Consider the following 20,862-nt stretch of genomic DNA (forward strand, 5'->3'; position numbering starts at 1 on the left):
AAAAGTCTATATCAGAGTCCACTTGATGGACAATTGGTTGACCAATGAGCACTCTCTTCTCTTGCAGCATAAATGTTGATTTTCCCCTTGAATTAGCAGTCTTGCAAATTGTCCTGATGAGTGCAAGATGTAATGCTTCAAGAAAGAGTGTCTATTTTAATTTTATTTAGAGCAATTAGACTAAAAGCTGTTCCAAGAATTTATTCAGCTCGGGTGCATTTCAGTTGTAAATTAGTATATGATTTTGAAAACAGATATTTTTTGCTATTTGAGTCATGTTTTATCTTAATTCACCAGTAAGTTAAATGAGTATAAATAGAGATATTCAAATGCTGTGGTTAATAAGTAGACAGCTTACAAAAGCTCTTTTGAATTGCTGACTGAACATGCACTTTACTGCAGACTTGCATGGTAGTGCATATTATATAGGAATCTGGAGGTAGAAATCTTGAAATCAATTTCTTGTGAATTAATTCAATCAGGTTGAGTGAGGCAGCAAGTATCTGACTGGCTTTTCTTACATTATGGTCTAAAATGTCACAGTCCTGAAATATTAATGTTGTCTCTCCACAGATGCTACTAGACCTGCTAGTTTCTGTTAGATTGTTCACAAGCATTTTCACCCAAGCCATTTTCCACTTGGAATGTAATCAGCAATAAATAAGACGAATGATGCTCGGTATGGGGGTTGAATAAAGTCTGTGCGTTAAGTTGATGAAACAAAGTTTTCAATGTGACTGCTGGGGAATTATTTTCATTATTGCCAGGGGAGGACAGTGGGAATTTTAAAACACTGAGCATCTTCCAATAAGTCAACTTACAGAATAAAAATACCTGTGAATAATTTGCTAACATTATGACAGTGTTTGGATGAATCAGAGAATTTCCTGTTTTGTAGTTGGAATGTTTATGCTATGGAAGTGACTACATTTATGATAAAATTAATAAATAAAGTGTATTGAATGGTGTTTGGGAACTGAGTTGCACAATTATGGTCATTGTTATATGAAAACTTTAAAATAACAGTTGTTGTAGGTATGTTTGCCAAGCTGGGAATTTGAGATTGCAAACATTTCGTTCCCTTTCTAGGTGACATCCTCAGTGCTGTGGAGCATCCTGTGAAGTGCCAGTAGGAATTTATTTGCTTTTGTTCCCACTGCTTCCAATTGCTGGTTTCAGTTGTTTGTTGCAGTGGTTGGTATATTGAGTCTCAGTCGAAGTGTGTATTGATGGATGAGTGCCAAGCTTCTAGGAATTTGTGGTCCTTGTCATCTGTGTATAGATACTAGGGACACCAGGTTGTGGCGTTTAGTAGCTAGTTGATGTTCATGAATACGGATTGCTAGTGTCTGCCGTTTGTCTTATATATAGTGTTGCGTGCAGACTCTACAAAGATACTACAAAGATTTTGCCAAGAACGGGTATCCCCGCAACTTTATCTGCAGATACCTTGCAGACAAACAACGTGATGAGGACATGCCATGACCCAACACACTAACCACTCTGCCTTGTATAAAAAACGCCTCATAACTGACAGTCAGACTCTTCCGACCACTCGGATTCATGACAGCCCATAAACCGACTGCCACGCTCAGACAACAACTCACCTGGACAAAAGACATAATACCCATCATGTACAGGACAAATGTGGTGTATAAGATTCCATGCAGAGACTGCACGGAACACCATGTAGGACAAACAAGTGGACAACTAGCAATCTGCATCCATGAACATCAACGAGCCACTAAACACCACACCCAGCTATTCTTAGTATCTATACACTCAGACAACAAGGACCACAAATTCGACTGGGACAACACAACAATAACAGGACAAGCCAAACAGAGGACAATCAGAGAATTCCGAGAAGAATGGCACTCATCCACAAACTCCATCAATAAACACATTGACCTAGACCCACAATACCAATCACTGCAACAAACAACCGGAACCAGCAACTTGAAGCAATGGGAACAAAACCAAATAAATTCCAACTGACACAGTAAAGCAGCACTTCCCAAGGGGCTCCACAGCACTGGTGATGTCACCTAGATAGGGGACAAAACATCTGCAAATCAATTTCCCAGCTCGGCGAACATACCCACAACAATTGCAACTGGCAACTGAGCTACAAATCTTTACACAAACTTTGAATAATGAAATATATTTTTATCGCTGAGCTTAATATGGGATATAAAAGAGAAACAAGGAACAAACATGGTAAATCTAGGAAGCAGTAATTGGAAGGTATAAGAAGAAGATCATGGAGGGCAAAGGAAAACAAAAGGAGTAAATTACAGAAGAGTGATTTTCAGGGGTGGAGAATGAAACTAGGAAAAATAAACTGATACTGCTGAAGGAAAAGCACAGCAATAGGAAACACTTAAAATTATAATCATAGAGTCCACTAGCATTTCCCACTAACAGCAGGAATAAGGAAGTCAGTAATGCAACCAGTGAAGGAGATAACAAAGGGAATACAAAAAAGCTTAGGCAAGAAATCAAAAAATTAGGAGTGCAAGGGAAAATATGCAAAATTAAATGATCAAAGAATATAAGAAGGACTAGTAATATATTCTATAATACCATAAACAACAAGAAAACAAAAATCAGGATAGGATTAGGGTCACTAAGGAATAGACTCAGATGGTTGACAGTGAGATGGCACAAATGGTAAATAATTACCTCAATTCAATATTCATCAGGGAGACTGACATAGTGGACTTAACATTGGAAAAGAAATCAACAAGGATATAATGACATTTGAATTAGGAAGTTGGGATAAAATTGACAAAATTAGTCAAACTTAGAGGATAAGATCCCTGGTCTGGATGGATTATACCTGTGCATATTAAAAGAAGTTAGGAAATAGGTAGCAGATGCATCAGTTGATATAGATAAAATACTTTACACAAAGGAATAGTGCAACAAGATGGGTAGACAGTTAATGTGATATTTAGATGTTGCATTTTGTAAGACAAACCAGGGCAGGACATACACAGCTAATTGTAGGGCCCTGGGGAGTGTTGTCAAACAGAAAGACCTAAGGGTTCAGGTGCATAGTTTCTTGAGAGTGCCATCACAGGTAGGCAGGGTGGTGAAGAAAGCATTTGGCACTCTTGTTTTCATCGGTCAGACATTGAGTACAGGAGTTGGACATCATGTTGTGGTTGTACAAGACATTGATAAGGCCACATTTGGAGTACTGCACACAATTCTGATCACCCTGCCATAGGAAGGATGTTATTAAGCTGGAAAAGGGTGCAGAAAAGATTCGTAAGGATGTTACTGACACTGGAGGGTTTGAGTTATAAGGAGAGACTGGAGAGGTTAGGACTGTTTTTTTCCCTGGAGTGGAGGAGACTGAGGGATGCCCTGATAGATGTTTACAAAATCATGTAAAGCATGGATAAGTGAATAACCAACATCTTTTCCCAGACTAGGGGAGTCCAAACCTAGAGGGCATAGATTTAAGGTAAGAGGGGAAAGGGTCCTGAGTATAACTGTGTCACACAGAGGATCGTGTATGTATGGAACCAGCTGCAAGATAAAGTGGTAGCAGTGAGTACAATTACAATATTTAAAAGATATTTAGACAGGTACATAGATAGAAAAGGTTCCGAGGGATATGGGTCAAATGCAAGTAAATTAGACTAGTTCATTTCAGGAAACCTGGTAAGCATGGACGAGTTAGAGTCAAAGGGTCTGTTTCCATTGTGTATAACACTATGACTCGATAGCGGATAGATGATAGACTAAAACATTTAATATGAATGGTAGAAAATTTAATGGAATCCTAGCCAAAGCTTTAAAAAACAACCATACAAGGCAGAATCTTCCCAGCCCCTGAACAACGTGAGCGATAGTGAAAAATTTATGAACATTGGATGAGATGTCCAATCAGGACCTTCCCAACATTGAGAGTAGAAAGTCTTATTTTCCAGCCAACTGTTGGATGGTGACTTGAGATTTTTGCAAGTGAGCAGAGAGGGGTCTATTTGTGTGGATTAACACTCACACCCTCATTACATTATCAGTTATATGCAGATTTCCATTGTTACATCTGCCAGACAGAAACTAAATGCCACAAATTCTCAAATGGAAGTCAGAATGGTTCCCTGGTAACACCAGCTCACCACTTGCTCCTCTGGACCACTGTCTTGGACACCTGGTACTAAATCTCAGGGCCATATCATTTGACATTAACATGCAGCCTCACCACATCATCATGGCTCTTCTCCAATCAATGTATAATATGGTTGCTGCTGTTTTGATTGGAGTGCTGCTACAAGGACATTTTTCATTCAGAGACAGGCACCCAGCTCATGGTTTAGATCAAGGGCCATCTCATGGCTGTTCACTCATGCTCTTAACATTTATTCACTTGTGCAAACTTCAATGCTCATAGCATCCTCACCTTGCCTTTTTATGCTTTTCTCTGTCATCCCAAGCTAACAGACTCCATACTGACTTGCCTTTCAGTGCAGACACAAACTCAGACAGCTTGTCATGCTTGACAGTAGTCAATTATCAGGGAGGTGGATATGTTGCTGGATAGCACTGTACATCAATGTCACGTCTGCACCATTTGCCAGGACCTTAAGAGTCAAATGTACAGCATGTGCTCCAGGCAAAGTCTACAGGCAGTAGACCATAGTCAAGACAAAGAAGAAACTCTTCAAGCAGGGGTTCTCAGCTCAGTAAGTCAAGGGAATTGTATGATATCAGTACAGGAATTGAGCACAGTCAGTTAACCAAGATTAAAATGTTTTTTGTTCATCCTGCAGACAATGTCCACACAACTTGGAAGCTTGTTCTTGGCAAGATAAAGAATGGCATTGAAGAAGATGGTGAAGAGGCTGGAGATTATGATACATCCTTGCTTGGCAGTGTGAAATGGAGGAGAAGGAGGAGGCTGATAAATTTCCCTGGATAGCCAGCCTTTGACAGGGTCTTCTATAACATTTCCCAATGGACTGAGTCAAAAGCCTTGGTCAGATCAATGAATGGTTGGATGAGATAGTTCTATGGTTTGATAGGAAGTCACTATAAGACCATAAGACATAGGAGCGGAAGTAAGGCCATTCAGCCCATCAATTCCACTCCGCCATTTAATCATGGCTGATAGGCATTTCAACTCCACTTACCCGCATTCTCCCCATAGCCCTTAATTCCTTGTGACATCAAGAATTTATCAATTTCTGCCTTGAAGACATTTAGCGTCCCAGCCTCCACTGCATTCTGCAGCAATGAATTCCACAGGCCCACCACACTCTGGCTGAAGAGATGTCTCCGCATTTCTGTTCTGAATTTACCCCCTCTAATTCTAAGGCTGTGTCCACAGGTCCTAGTCTCCTCGCCTAATGGAAACAATTTCCTAGCGTCCACCCTGTATTATCCTGTAAGTTTCTATTAGATCTCCCCTTAATCTTCTAAACTCCAATGAATACAATCCCAGGATCCTCAGCCGTTCCTCATATGTTAGACCTACCATTCCAGGGATCATCCGTGTGAATCTCTGCTGGACACGCTCCAGTGCCGTATGTCCTTCCTGAGGTGTGGGGACCAAAACTGGACACAGTACTCCAAATGGGGCCTAACCAGAGCTTTATAAAGTCTCAGTAGCACAACAGTGCTTTTATATTCCAACCCTCTTGAGATAATTGACAACATTGCATTCGCTTTCTTAATCACGGACTCAAACTGCATGTTTACCTTTAGAAAATCCTCAACTAGCACACCCAGATCCCTTTGTACTTTGGCTTTATGAATTTTTTCACCGTTTAGAAAGTAGTCCATGCTTGTATTCTTTTTTCCAAAGTGCAAGACCTTGCATTTGCTCACATTGAATTCCATCAGCCATTTCCTGCACCACTCTTCCAAACTGTCTAGATCCTTCTGCAGCCTCCCCACTTCTTCAGTACTACCTGCCTGTCCACCTAACTTTGTATCATCGGCAAACTTTGCTAGAATGCCCCCTGTCCCTTCATCCAGATCATTAATATATAATGTGAACAGCTGCGGCCCCAACACTGAACCCTGCGGGACACTGCTTGTCACCGGCTGCCATTCCGAAAAAGAACTTTTTATCCCAACTCTCTGCTTTCTATCAGACAGCCAATCCTCAATCCATACCAGTAGCTCACCTCTAACACCATGAGCCCTCACCTTGCTCAGCAGCCTCCCATGTGGCACCTTATCAAAGGCCTTTTGGAAGTCTAGGTAGACCACATCCACTGGGTTTCCCCGATCTAACCTACTTGTCACCTCTTCAAAGAACTCCAACAGGTTTGTCCGGCATGACCTCCCCTTACTAAATCCATGTTGACTTGTTCTAATCCGACCCTGCTCTTCCAAGAATTTAGAAAGCTCATCCTTAATGATGGATTCTAGAATTTTACCAATAACCGAGGTTAGGTTAATTGGCCTATAATTTTCCATCGTTTGTCTTGATCCTTTCTTGAACAAGAGGGTTACAACAGCGATCTTCCAATCATCTGGGACTTTCCCTGACTCCAGTGACTTTTGAAAGATCTCAACCAATGCCTCCGCTATTTCCTCAGCCACCTCCCTCAGAACTCTAGGATGTAGCCCATCGGGGCCAGGAGATTTATCAATTTTAAGACCTTTTAGCTTTTCTAGCACTTTCTCTTTTGTAATGGCAACCATACTCAACTCAGCCCCTTGACTCCCTTTAATTGTTGGGATATTACTCATGTCTTCCACTGTGCAGACTGATGCAAAGTACTTATTAAGTTCTCCTGCTATTTCCTTATCTCCCATCACGAGGCTTCCAGCATCAGTTTGAAGTGGCCCAATGTCTATTTTTGCCTGTCGTTTTTCACACTGGCTTTCAGGAAGGATTTCCTCAGAGACTGGGAGAAGGCACCTAGCAAGGATTTGGGCAGATTTCTTCCTGGCTATGGAGAGTGGGAAGATTCCTCAGTAGTTCCCATAGTTCACTTTGTGTACTTTCTTGAAGATGGTAGTGATGGCATCATCCCTGAAATTAGCAGGGATTTCTAAGTGCAAATATGGATTTGCTAGAATTGTATAAGTACTGATAAGTTACACTTAGTGCAAAATATTGACTGGGATCCTAGCCTCTGAAATTTAAGACTAAAGAGTTACCTAAGATTACAAAGTCTGGAAATAGAGAAGATGCTTTCATTTGCAGACAAGACCAGAACTAGGGAACTAAATACAGAACAGTCATCAATATATTTAATCGGGAATTTACCCTTTTACCCAGAAAATTGTTTTAAATTGGAACTCACTTTCACAGGGAGCAGTTGCAGTCAACCCCATACATACATTTAACAGAAAGCTAGAGAAGCTCATGAGGAAGAAAGAAAGAAGAGTTAAGCCGATAAGATCAGATGAGAAAGCTATGTTGGAGCATAAATACCAGGATAGAATAAATGTTTCTGTGCTGTAATATTTAGAATAGTTTATTTGTAAAATTTGACTCTTTGAACTTATTGAAAAAACCCATGCAATCATCTATTTGCCATTTTCAACAATTTGTGCAGTAGATGATTATTTGTAGATGTTATGTAGTCACACCATCTACTATAGATATAAAAAATACTCCAAGATGTATGGCCATGAACCATTACTTCCTGCTTTTACTATTGTTTTTCACACTTTAATTTTAATTTTTTGTTTGCTAAAAACTACATCCACATTTCCCAGTAATTTTGATATGTCAATATGCATCAGTAACAGTGTAATTGCAAACGTTGACCACCAAGTGTTGCTCTCTTTCCTCCATCTCTTAATATTTTCTGAAAAATATTTATCATATTTTTCTCAGAAACTGCAAAGAAAAATCTGAATGAAAATATTAAAATATATATTTCAAAAAACACTCTCCATGCCTGTAAATCCTTTATATGCCAATTTTAATTGAATGCCCATCTTCAAAGGTTTTAACCTCAAACATCGATAATGCTGTGGCTTAATTATTTTAATTATTTTAATGCAAAAATGTACCAGCTTAATATGTTTCTCAGCTCTGATAATATCAGTTAGTGATCTAACAACTTCTTCAGCTTCTTTAGCTACACCAGTTTTTCACTATTTTTGAAGAATTTTATCAAGGTAAGGACTATATTACATTTTTATCTTTAAATAAACAGAGTTTGAGCATACATGACTGTGTGAGAGAACAATGATGCTCCAGCAATTTGTTGTTTTTATTTTGTGCTCTATACTCCTTAGAGGTTGCATAGGTGGTTTTAATAAGTTCAAAGAGCCAAATCTTAGATACGTCAAATTTTACAGCCTTTCAGTGAGCCCTAACAGTTTGAAAATTGCTCCTACAACATTATTAAAATTATTTAAAATACAGTTTGTATGATTATTTTAATCAATTGAATGTGTATTACCATTCTGTTTAACAGCAGGTCTGTGTTGTAGTTTGGTAGTTTTACTCAACGAAGTTTTCATAACATTGTGAAAATACCTTTGAATGTTAGTAAAAAGAATGTGTAGCAAAGTATCACATTACAGTGCAGAAGGAGGCTATTCAGCCCTTTGTGACTACATGGGCTCTCCAAATGAGATAAAAACTGAAAGAAATCCAAACATGATTCTCATCTGATGCTGTTCTCCTGCTTTCTTTCCATGATTCTGTACATTTTTCCTTTACAAATAATAATCTAATGTGTGTTTGACTGCCTCGAATAAAACTGCAAGCATTGCACTTTCAGGCATTGCATGCTAAATCTTAACCACTCTATGCATAAATAGGTTTTTCTTCATATCACTTTTGCTTCTTTTGCTAAATACTCCAAATCTATGCCCTGTCATTCACAATTCTTTTATGAGTGGAAACACTTCTTCATGCTTACTCTATTCAGATCTCTCATGATTCAAAATACTTCAATCAAATCTTCTCCGGGCCTTCACTTTTCCAAGAACAAATGGAGCTTCTCTAATCTATCTCCATAACCAAAATGCCTCACTCTCTGGAATCATTCTTATTTAACTTCTTCTGCAGTCTTTCTGATGTCTTTTCATCTTGCCTAAAGTGGTGCACTCAGAACTGGACACAGTGCTCCTGCTGAGGCTGAAATGGTATCTTGTATACATTTGATATAACCTTCTTGTTCTTGTGCTCTATTAATGAAGCTTACAATACTACAGGTCTTACTAACTGCTCTCTTTATCTGTCCTGCCACCAATAATGACCAAAGCATACATTCATTCAGGTCCCTTAATTCTTGTACCTATATCTGCTTTTTAGTTCTATATATATTGTCAGTCAATGTCCTACCAAAATATATCACCTCACACTTATTCACGTTGACCTTATCCACAATGACCTTGAACACATCTGAAAGCTGTACATTCATTCCACCAACTTATCAAAGACATTTTGAAGTCCTATCCTCTTTGATTCCAAGTTTTGCATCATCCACAAACTTTGAAAACTGTGCCCAAAGTCGAGGTCATTAATGGCCCAGAATTCTGGATTAAACATCAGAAACATCAGTGTTTTAGCTCAGTTCAGTTTATTAGCCATGAAAGGTTAAAAGTTAAAGGATTCAAAACAGACTCTAACTCTTGTGTAACTATTAAATTGAATCGCAAATTCATCACTGACACCCTCACCTCAAATTCAACTGCAATCTCCTGAAAGCTACATATATTCATACAAAGGGCTGTGTTTTTGAAGACAGTAAGAAGATGTACACACTTTGCATTTGTTTCAATTCAACAAAATAGGTAACACCTATTCTGTAGTTCATTTTTTAGGGTAGTGCTTTGACCAATCATAGTTTCAAACAAAAGTAAAGCTTGGCAATTAAGTGTCAGTCATAATCTAACTAGTGCATTACCCATAGCAACTTCTCTACCAATCAGTGTTGACGTGCTCACCAATAAGCACTCTCTTATCACACAGTAAACAATGTGGTTTTCTCTTTACATCAGTATTTCTTGTGAACTATCCTGATGAGTGCAAGATGAAAATCTTTAACAAAATGTGTCTTTCATCAGCAACACCTGACTAGTGCTGCAGATCAGAACCATGGACTATGATGGGCATTCTTTTTAAACTTTTAAATTAAAAAAGTGTTTGTTTAAATATAGGACTGCAATAGATAAAAGAAAAAAACTACAGATATAAATTCAGTGCTAACTGTCAAAGTCCTGTCTGGAGCCCACACAGTATTTCTCCTGTAGGGTGTCAGGACAAGTTCAAGCGGAAAGAGAGAGAGAGAGAGAGATGGACTAAACAGGAAGAGATGAGTAGGAAATTGACTAATGAGACGTAAAGCATACAAGCACCGGGATTATGCTGGAACTGTATAAAATGGTTAGGCCACAGCTACAGAATCGACATTATAAGAGGCATGCAATAGCACTGGAGAAGGTGCGAAACAAAACTTACCAGCATAGAACATAGAACATTACAGTGCAGTACAGGACCTTTGGTCCTCGATTTTGCACCAACCTGAAGACTGAATCTAAACTACACTATTCCATTTTCATTCATGTGTTTACCCAATGACCATTTAAATGCCCTTAAAGTTGCAGGCAGGGTGTTCTCTGCCCCTACTACTCTCTGAGTAAAGAAACTACCTCTGACATCTGTCCTATATCTATCACCCCTTAATTTTAAGCTAAGTCCCCTTGTACTATCCATCACCATCAGAGAAAAAAGGCTCTCCCTGTCCACCCTATCTAACCCTCTGATTATCTTGTATGTCTCAATTAAGTCACCCCTCAACTTTCTTCTCTCTGACGAAAACAGCCTCAAGTCCCTCAGCCTTTCCTCATAAGACCTTCCTTCCATACCAGCCAACATCCTAGTAAATCTCCTTTGAACCCTTTCCAGAGCTTCCACATCTTTCCTATAATGTGGTGACCTGAACTGTACACAATACTCCAAGTGCGGCCACACCAGAGTTTTATACAGCTGCAACATGACTTCATGGCTCCAAAACTCAATCCCTCTACCAATAAAAGCTAACATACCATATGCCTTCTTAACGACCCTATCAACCCCTGGGTGGCAACTTTCAGGGATCAATGTACACGGACACTGAGCTCTCTCTGTTCATCGACACTGCTAAGAATCTTACCAGTACTCTTTGTTCATGTTGCTCCTTCCAAAGTGAATCACCTCACACTTTTCCACATTGAACTCCATTTGCCACCTCTCAGCCCAGCCCTGCAGCTTATCAATGTCCGCTGTAACCTGCAACATCCTTCAGCACTATCTAAAACTCCACCGACCTTGGTATCATTGGCAAATTTGCTAACCCATTCTTCTCTGGCCTCATCCAGGTCATTATAAAAATGGCAACATCTGTGGACCCAAAACAGATCCTTGCAGTACACCACTACTAACTGAACTCCAGGATGAACATTTCCCATCAACCACCACCCTCTGTCTTCTTTCAGCTAGCCAATTTTTGATCCAAACTACTAAATCACCCTCAATCCCATGCCTCCGTATATTGTGCAATAGCCTATTGTGGGGAACTTTAGCAAATGCCTTACTGAGATCCATACACACCACATCAATCGCTTTACCCTCATCCACCTGTTTGGTCCCCTTTTCAAAGAAACTAATAAGATTTGCAAGGCATAACCTACCCTTCACAAAACCATGCTGACTATCCTGAATCAACATATTCTTTTCCAGATGATTATAAATCTTATCTCTTATAACCTTTGCCAACACTTTACCTACAACCGAGGTAAGGCTCACTGGTCTATAATTATCAGGGTTGTCTCCACTTCCTTTCTTGAACAGGGGAAAACATTTGCTATCCTCCAGTCTTCTGGCACAATTCCTATAGATACTGATGACACAAAGGCTCTGCAATCTTCTCCCTCGCTTCCCAGAGAATCCTAGGATAAATGCCATCTGGCCCAGGGAACTTATCTATTTTCACATTTTCCAGAATTGCTAACGCCTTCTCCTTGTGAATCTCAATCCTGTCTAGTCTAGTAACCTGCATCTCAATATTCTACTCAACACATTATCATTTTCTAGCATGAATACTGATGAAAAATATTCATTTAGTGTTTCCCCTATCATTTCTGACTCCATGCACAACTTCCCACTACTATCCTTGATTGGCCTTAATCTTACTCTAGTCATTCTTTTATTACTGATATACCTATAGAAAGCATTAGGGTTTTCCTTGACCCTATCTGGCAACAATTTCTCAGGTTGCCCCCGCAACCCCGGCTCTTCTTAGCTCTCTCTTTAGGTCTTTCCTGGCTGACTTGTAACTCTCAAGCGCCCTGACTGAATCGTCACATCTCATCCTAACATAAGCCTTCTTCTTCCTCTTGACAAAAGATATAACTTCTTCCGTAAACCATGCTTGATCACTTCCTTCCTGCCTGACAGGTACATATTTATCAAGGACACGCAGTAGCTGTTCCTTGAATAAGCTCCACGTTTCAATTATGCCCATCTCCTGCAGTTTCTTTCCCCATCCTAAATCTTGTCTAATTGCATCATAATTGCCTTTCCCCCAACTATAAATCTTGCCCTACAGTGTATGCCAGTCTCTTTCCATCACTAAAGAAAAAAATAATCAAATTGTGGTCACTATCACCAAAGTCTCACCGACCTCCAAATCTAACACCGGACCAGGTTCATTATTCAGTACCAAATCCAATGTGGCCTCGCCCCTTGTTGACCTGTCTATGTATTGTATCAGGAATCTCTCCTGCACACATTGGACAAAATCTGACCCATCTAAAGTACTCGAACTATAGTATTTCCAGTCATTATTTGGAAGTTAAAGTCCCCCATAATAACTACCCTGTTACTCTTGCTCCTATCCAGAATCATCTTTGCAATCCTTTCCACTATATCTCTGGAACTATATGGAGACGTATTGAAAACTTCCAACAGGGTGAGCTCTCCTTTCCTGTTTCTAACCTCAGCTCATACTACCTCAGTAGACAAGTCCTCAAATTTCCTTTCTGCCACCGTAGTACTGTCCTTGACGAACAATGTGATACCTGTCCCTCTTTTACCATCTTCTCTGTTCTTAATGAAACATCTAAATCCTGGAACCTACAACAACCATTCCTGTCCCTGTTCTATTCATGTCTCTGAAATGGTCGCAACATCGAAGTCCCAGTTATCAATCCATGCTGCCAGTTTACCCACCTTATTCCGGATACTCCTGGCATTAAAGTAGAAACGCTTCAAACCACATTCCTGCTTACTGGGGCATTCTTGCGACTTTGAAGCCTTATTTCTGACCTCACTACTCTCAACCTCCTGGACGCTGGAACGACAATTTAGGTTCCCCCAACCCCTGTTGAATTAGTTTAAACCCTCCCAAAGAACATTAACAAATTTCCCCCCAGGATATTGGTATCCCTCTGGTTCAGGTAAAGACCATCCTGTTTGTAGATGTAGATTGTAGATGTTTGTAGATGTTCCACCTCCCAATTACTCTCCCTCCTGCACCATCCCTGTAGACATGTGTTCAACTCCTCTCTCTCCCTATTCCTCACCTCTTTAGCACGTGTCATGGGTAGCAAACTAGAGATAACAACTCTGTTTGTTCTATCTCTAAGCTTCCACCCTGTATTTCTGCCTTAAATCGCCATCCCTTTTCCTAGCTATGTCATTAGTGCCTATGTGGAGCACCACTTGGGGCTGCTCCGTCAAGGATCCCGAAAACATGATCTGAGACATCACAAGCCCTGGCACCTGGGAGGCAATACACCAACCGTGAGTCTCTCTTGTCCCCACAGAACCTCCTATCTGTCCCCCAAACATGGAATCTCCAATGACTAATGCTCTGTTCATCTCCCCCCTTCCCTTCCAAGCAACTGGGACAGACTCTGTGCCAGAGATCTGTACACCATGGCTTACTCCTGGTAAGTCATTCCCCCCTCCCCTCAACAGTATCCAAAATGGTGTACTTGTTATTGCTGGGAACAAGTCTGCCGGTTCCCTTTCCGATCCCTGACTGTAACCCATCTGCCTTTTTCTTGTACCTAAGGTGTTACTACCTCTCTGTAACGCCTCTTTATAACTCCCACTGCCTCCCGAATGATCCGAAGTTCATCCACCTCCAGCTCTCTAACACAGTTTTCGAGGAGCTGGAGCTGGATACATTTGCTGCAGATGAAGTCAGCAGGGACACGAGTGGTAACCCTTACCTCCCACATTCAGCAGAAGGAACATTCAACTGCCCTAACCTCCATTCCCACTATTCTAAATTCCCAACGAGATTATTGAAAAATAAAAATAAAAAATTATCTTACCATTTGGCGCACAGAACTCTTTTTATTAGTTAGAGGAAGAGGCTGGGTGGGACACATTATCTAAATAGTGTTTCAGGTATCAAAATATATTACTTTACTTACTCAGCAATCCAGTGTCCACTCCTGCTCAGCTTGCGCTCTGCCTATTCACAAGATGTTTAAAGCAGTCATTTACCTTCCCAGCAGCCCCCTGGCCATCACTCGCGCTCTTCCTCCTGCTAAACAAGAACCTTGCCTGATCTGGAAAGTTTCAGTTCTGAAGAGAGACTAGACAGACTGGCGTTGTTTTCCTTACAGCAGAGAGGATTGTGAGGGACATGACTGAGACGTATATAATTATGTGGGGCAAATGATCGGGGAGAAAAGAAAAGACATATCCCCTTAATGAAGGGATCAATCACCAGGAAACATAGGTTAATGTTTAGGTGAGATGTAAGGAAATTCTTTTCCTACTCAGAGGGTGTTGGGAATCTGGAACTGTAAGGATGGTAGAGACAGAAACCCTCTGAACAATTAAGAAGTATTTAGATGCGCACTTGTGAAACCAAGGCATACAAAGCTATGGGAGCATTGGTGGAAAATGGGTTTAGAATGAGTTTGGTTGTTATAAACTTTATGAGGTAATAAAATGTTGTGATTTTGATTTTGCTTAAGAGCTGTGCCTAAATGATATTATAATTTCATTGATACATATTCCTGACCGTGACTATTGTATAACACATAAGGGAGCAGCAATATAATCCTTTGCAGTTCATGAGTACTTGAGATTTATCTCATTAAGCTCAGTTCTATTTCCACTTTTCATTTTGTGACTTCCGCTGTTTGGATTTTTTGGGGTTTGTATAAAGAAAAAGCTAATCTTAGTGTTGTTAGTTTTTATGAGATAACATTTTCATAAAGGCAATATCCATTTAATGAAACACCTTTTCAAAATTTCACTAATATAGGTAAGGTTGCTGTTTAAAGAACACACCCATATCCATCTCTGTTATATAATGATCATTGAAACACTTGTTTTACGTAAGTTGTTTTATTTTTCAGGTTTGCTGAGCTGAAAAATGTAGCAAATTTGATCTGCATGCTATTTGGCATTCAAAAATTGATATGCATTTAAGAGTTGATCCTTAAAATTATTATCAAGTAATATAGCTTATTTGAGATAATATCTATCAGCAAATCTGCAGTGTTGTATCTCACTAACAATTAGCAGTCATCAATTTACAACTGCAGATTGCCTGTCAGGTAACAAGCCACATGGTTAAAATATTATTCACATATTCATCTTTAAAGTGCAACAAAACACAATTGTAATATTCCTTGGTAGGGAATCATTATACCTTCAAAATTAACAGTAAAGTTATGGGATGGAATTCTTCTTCCTTTATCAGATGGCAATCCACTTCTCAATCAATTGAGGTTGCAAAAATGTTGCTGATTAAAGATACACATACTATTTTACAAAATAGAAAGGTATCCTTTATGGACATTACTTTTAGAGTAGATGATTAGATTAGATTACCTACAGTGTTCACACTGACCCTCCGAAGAGTAACCCACCCAAACCCATTTCCCTCTGACTAATGCACCTAACACTATGGGCAATTTAACATGGCCAATTCACCTGACTTGCACATCTTTGGATTATGGGAGGAAACTGGAGCACCCGGAGGAAACCCACACAGACACAAAGAGAATGTGCAAACTCTACACAGTCACCCGAGGCTGGAATCGATCCTGGTGCTGTGAGGCAGCAGTGCTAACCACTGATCGCCTTTAAAATAAATTGTGATGACAAAAAGGCAATCTTTTTGCAGGGTTTTTCTACTTGCGTATTTAATATTCAACAACTTGACAAAAAAAAGAAATGTCTATAGTTATAACCTCCTCTCATTGCATTCACTCAAACTTACTTGGAGAAAAGGAAGCAATTATTGAAGAATAGAATTTAAGCCATCAATTTTTGGCAACTAACTTTATTTTGAAATTAAAATGTACCTTCTGATCCAATTCCCTAAGCTGAATAATTGGCCACAACATAAGGAAAATTTCATGTTTTGGTGATGCCACTTCTTTTTATGTTTAAAAGACATTATTTTCAGTAACTGAATATTTTTAGACTGCTAAAAGAAAATTGAAATTCATTAAAAATTCTACATGATGTGATTATCAAAGGCTATTAGCTTTTACTTATATTTTACTTAATTATTAATCAATATTTATACTAATAAACGTGATCTTCTTACTCCTACTCCTTCTCAAAAGTAACTAAGGTAGGAAAATAAATGCTGCCCTAGTCAGCAATGTCCACATGAATACCGTAAAAGAAAATTAAATGAAGAGTAGCCATGTGTAGTTAGGAAGATACAAAGAACATAGCCCTTAGGAACAAAACAATCTACATATGCAGAGTGTAACATACCAACTCAACAACTCAAATTAACACTATATACAGTGCATTGGTATACATACTGAATAGTAAGCCTATGTACATCCAAACTGACCATAACTCCAATTCCCTGTTTCCTTCGTTATGATCAGTTTTTCATTCAATTTACTATCTTGTCTCAAGTTCCAAACACAATTTTCAATAGCCCCCAGTTGGACTCTTTGCCAAAGAATATATGAAATTTCACTTGGGTTATCTTGATCTATATTTACAGAAAAATGTGAAAATCAGTGCTATGTAATCATTATATTCAAAGGTATTACCAAATACTTTTCTATCTTCATAAAGATGAGTGATTCCATTTGAGAATTCACTGTTGGTTTTCTTAATATTGTTGCTGAGTGTATGTGATTATTGAGATCTGAGCGAGCCAGAAGCAAAATAGAGTGAGACTCCCTCTTGAGGGGCATCTCATCCCATTTCCCCTAGTATTTTGGCTGCACTGCAAATCTAAGTTGAACTTACATTATAAATATAATGATATTGTGAAGCAAGACCAATTTATGTCAGCAACTACTTGCAGTTATATAGCTACTTTAGCATGGAAAGGTGCCCAATGAAGATTCACAAGAGCATTTTCAAACAAAATTTGACAAGGAGCAATTTCAAGAGATATTTGGGTTGATGACCAAACTTACTTGTCAAAGAGGGAAATGTTAAAGGACAGAGAAATACATAATTAAGTAGGGTAAAGAAGGGATTTCAAAATCTTACAAGCTCAGTAGCTAATGGCATATCTACTAAGAATGCTGGACAGCAACGGACTAGAATGAAAGGGAGATACCTATTGGGGTGTAAAACTGATAGAAATTATAAAAATAAGGAGATATTTGAAATGAAGGATGAGAATTTTACAAATAATTAGGAGCTAATATCCCTTTTTTCTTCTGAGGCAATCCCTCGAGATCAAGAATAATGTGTGTTCACTCTGATTCAATGGGTTTGAAAATGACTGATACGTCTAATCTGCACTCTACCACATGCACAGCAGGTGGTGCTTGAATTTTTAGGTAGCTGGTTCTTTTTTGGAAGTTTGTTTGCTCCCACCTATAACTTGACTTTGCTTCAGTGTTGCTGAATAAGTCTGTAATAGGTTCCCAAATGAACCTTCTCCATTTAATTGGTCACAAACCAAGACCACCTATGTGCCAACAGGGGGGTTTGTCCTCTTGAGGGATGTTTCATAACATCCCTGAAATGTTTGCACTCCTATCTTGGGAGTCTCATGCTGCGACTGAGTTCCAGTAGAGCAGTTGCTTTGGTATCTGGTGCCAGGCACAGGAATGATAACTTCTAAATGTGGAACCGGTTTCGAGTGATTAATCCCCTTGGTACTGGGTAACATGGGAGAGGGTACTGCATTTGGACTGCTTTTCTTGCTACTTCTTAAGGCACCACTGGTGGTAGCTCAAATCTTTGAGCTATCTGCAGTATATTATCTAAATCTCCAAAACATATAGGAGTGTGGGGATCATTGCTGCCTGCTAAACAATGACCATAGTCTTAGATCCTGGTCCTCAAATACACATTACCACATCTGGCTGAAGTATGAACTGGCACCTTGGATTTCACCATGTATTTCTGCTTTAATCAAAAGAAGGCTCTCAAGATTAAAAATGGTTCACATTTTCCAGAAGGTCCCCATTGATCTTTATTTATGGGGCAAGGTGGAAGTTATTTCAAAGAAGACCTTAATTTTCAGGGAATTCAGTGATAGACCCATTTTCACATTTTCTTTGGAGAAGTGTAGGCAACGACCAGGAAGTCAGGTGGTGTGTGTGTGTGTGTGTGTGTGTGTGTGTGTGTGTGCGCGCATGCGCAAAAGTCATTTGTGTACTGAAGATCTATAATGAAGGCTGAAGTGAGCATAAGTACAGGAACCAATGTAGGTTAACAAACATAAGTACAATGGCCAAACAGAAATTGGGACTTGCTAAAATATGACAGCAAAAGTTTTGGTTATGTCATGTGGAAGGTGAGAAGCTGAGCAGTTATAAACTAAAACAGTCATACTGACACTTAGCAAACAAATGGATTATCATCAGTAGATATGTTAAGGCAGGGGCAGGGTCTTGAACAACATCATGGTGATGGAAATAAGCAGTCTTGTGATGTTGCCACAGTTATAGTGTTAATACACCCTTCATCAGTGATCACTGTGAAGGGCCACAACATTCATGAGCCCATCTTAAATCTTTAGTCCTTAAATTGTTTGATGGCTTCTGTCTCCACATTCCTACTGCAAGGCCCAAATGTGTTGACTAAGAAATGGCCCATCGTTAGAATTTTATGATATTTCAATAACCTTTGTTCTTTACAATCAGTTTGAAACTGAAAAGAAACACTGTAGTGAGTTGCTCGTTAAAACTTGTTTAATTTCCAAGGAAGGTATTGTTCATTTTGTAATAGTTCACCATTCACTTACACAGCAGCAAGCAATAATTTTCAAAGACCAAAGTGAATTTAATAAAAACTGAAATTTACAGATATCTTTGAAAACAAGAAAGGAGGAGTACTGTATTATTACTTATTTATCTTGTTCTATGTCTTACACAGCTTTGTCTCCTAATTAAAGGAATGATTCTGATTACAAATCTACAAGGAAAAAGCCACAGATGAAGGCAGCAGCAACCTAGCCATTATTAAAGGTTCGCTCCTTCCTGCTTCTGAGAATTCGACTCCTGCTAATACCTGAGGAACACCTCCAACCTGATAATCGAGATGGGATCACAAGTTCTATATAAAGACAGTTCTGATGAAAGACTAAACCTGAAACATCAAGTTAAAAATCACACAACACCAGGTTATAGTGTACACCTCAGTCCAACACCGGCATCTCCAAATCATCAGATTTGCTGATGATTTGCAAATTTGCTTTCCTGATCTACCGCCGGGCTGTCCGGGCGTTTCCTCTTGCAGGTTTTCAGCATCTGAGTGTTGTATTTTCTTTAATAAACAATCTCCAGTTATCCAGTTATGCTCTCCAGTTATCCCCTATCTTCATCAACACCTTCCACTCCACTACGTAAAGACACACACATTCAGACATCATTCTACCAAGTAGTCGGTATTGACCTGAGCAAAAGTGAGTACTGCTGGAGATTAGAGTCAAGAGTGTGGTGCTGAGAAAGCACAACAGGTCAGGCAGCATCCGAGGAGCAGGAGGATCGACGTTTCAGGCAGAAGCCCTTCATCAGAATTGACCTGTCAGCACTGGGAGCTGCGTCCTTTGACCAATTTCTTTGTAATTTTATTGTAGCTCGACCGCTCACTCTCTCAGTTCTAATTGCGCTGCTGGATACTGAGAGGGTATATTGACCAGTCTCTCACTCCATGTACACTCTCATCCTCATTTACAGTAATTGTCTAAACATACCAACCTGGCGTGGGTCAACCACACGATTAGCCAGAAAGAAAACGAATAAAAGAATCTTAAAAGTCACCCTCGATCCAAACACAACCAAAGTCAAATCAATAACTTTGTTTGAAAGAGTTCATGAAGTTCCGACAGTAAACAACTCAGATCCAGAGTACAAGGCGTGTTGAGTTTCCTTGTTTAATGTGAGGAGGTGTATCCGAAATTGACAAACACCCTATGATTAAACACTGGAATATGAGCCAAAACAGAAGAGCAAAGTCTTACAGCCAACTCTGATCAAGATTCACTCATTCCTTACACTTTTACCCCCGCCAAAGGATTCAACCCGATCTGCCTACCGGTTTCCGATAGCAACTGCTGTCTTGGGAGAGAAATGTTTATCTTTTTCTTGACCGCAGTCCTCCTGAATTCTTGCTCCATGGCGACCTCCTGTACCGCCGAGTTCAGACAGGCAGAGAACAAAATACAGCTACATGAAAATACAAAGCTCGATTTCACAAGCGCCTGACTTTGCAAATAGTTCACAGAGCGCAACACCCACCCCGTGTGAGCGCGCGGGCCGTGCGTGTGTCTGGGTGGGCGTGTAGCAAACGACTTCACACCTTGTCAATCAGAGCTAGATACCTAGGTAACTCGCGCCCAGTAACCCAGGTAACCACCCCCACCCCGCACCCCGGGCATCCAGGTAACCCCGTCCTTCCCTCTCGGTAATCCTGCTCAGTCACCTCAGTAACCCCACTCTCTCAGGGGACCCTGCCATAGTCACTCAAGTAAC

At 39.7% G+C, this 20,862-nt stretch overlaps 1 protein-coding gene across 1 annotated transcript in view; it reads right to left on the minus strand.

Moving 5' to 3' along the window:
- The window catches only part of LOC140458159 (FYVE, RhoGEF and PH domain-containing protein 4-like), a 257,059-nt gene extending 236,426 nt beyond the window's left edge, over nt 1–20,633 (minus strand). Inside the window, exon 1 of the mRNA XM_072552324.1 lies at nt 20,426–20,633. Coding sequence (XP_072408425.1) covers nt 20,426–20,507 — 82 coding nt within the window. The 5' untranslated portion in view covers nt 20,508–20,633. The remainder of the gene's footprint in view (nt 1–20,425) is intronic.
- Between the last annotated feature and the right edge of the window lie 229 nt (nt 20,634–20,862).

Source organism: Chiloscyllium punctatum, chromosome 32 (assembly GCF_047496795.1).
Source record: "Chiloscyllium punctatum isolate Juve2018m chromosome 32, sChiPun1.3, whole genome shotgun sequence".
Classification (NCBI taxonomy): Eukaryota; Metazoa; Chordata; class Chondrichthyes; order Orectolobiformes; family Hemiscylliidae; genus Chiloscyllium; species Chiloscyllium punctatum.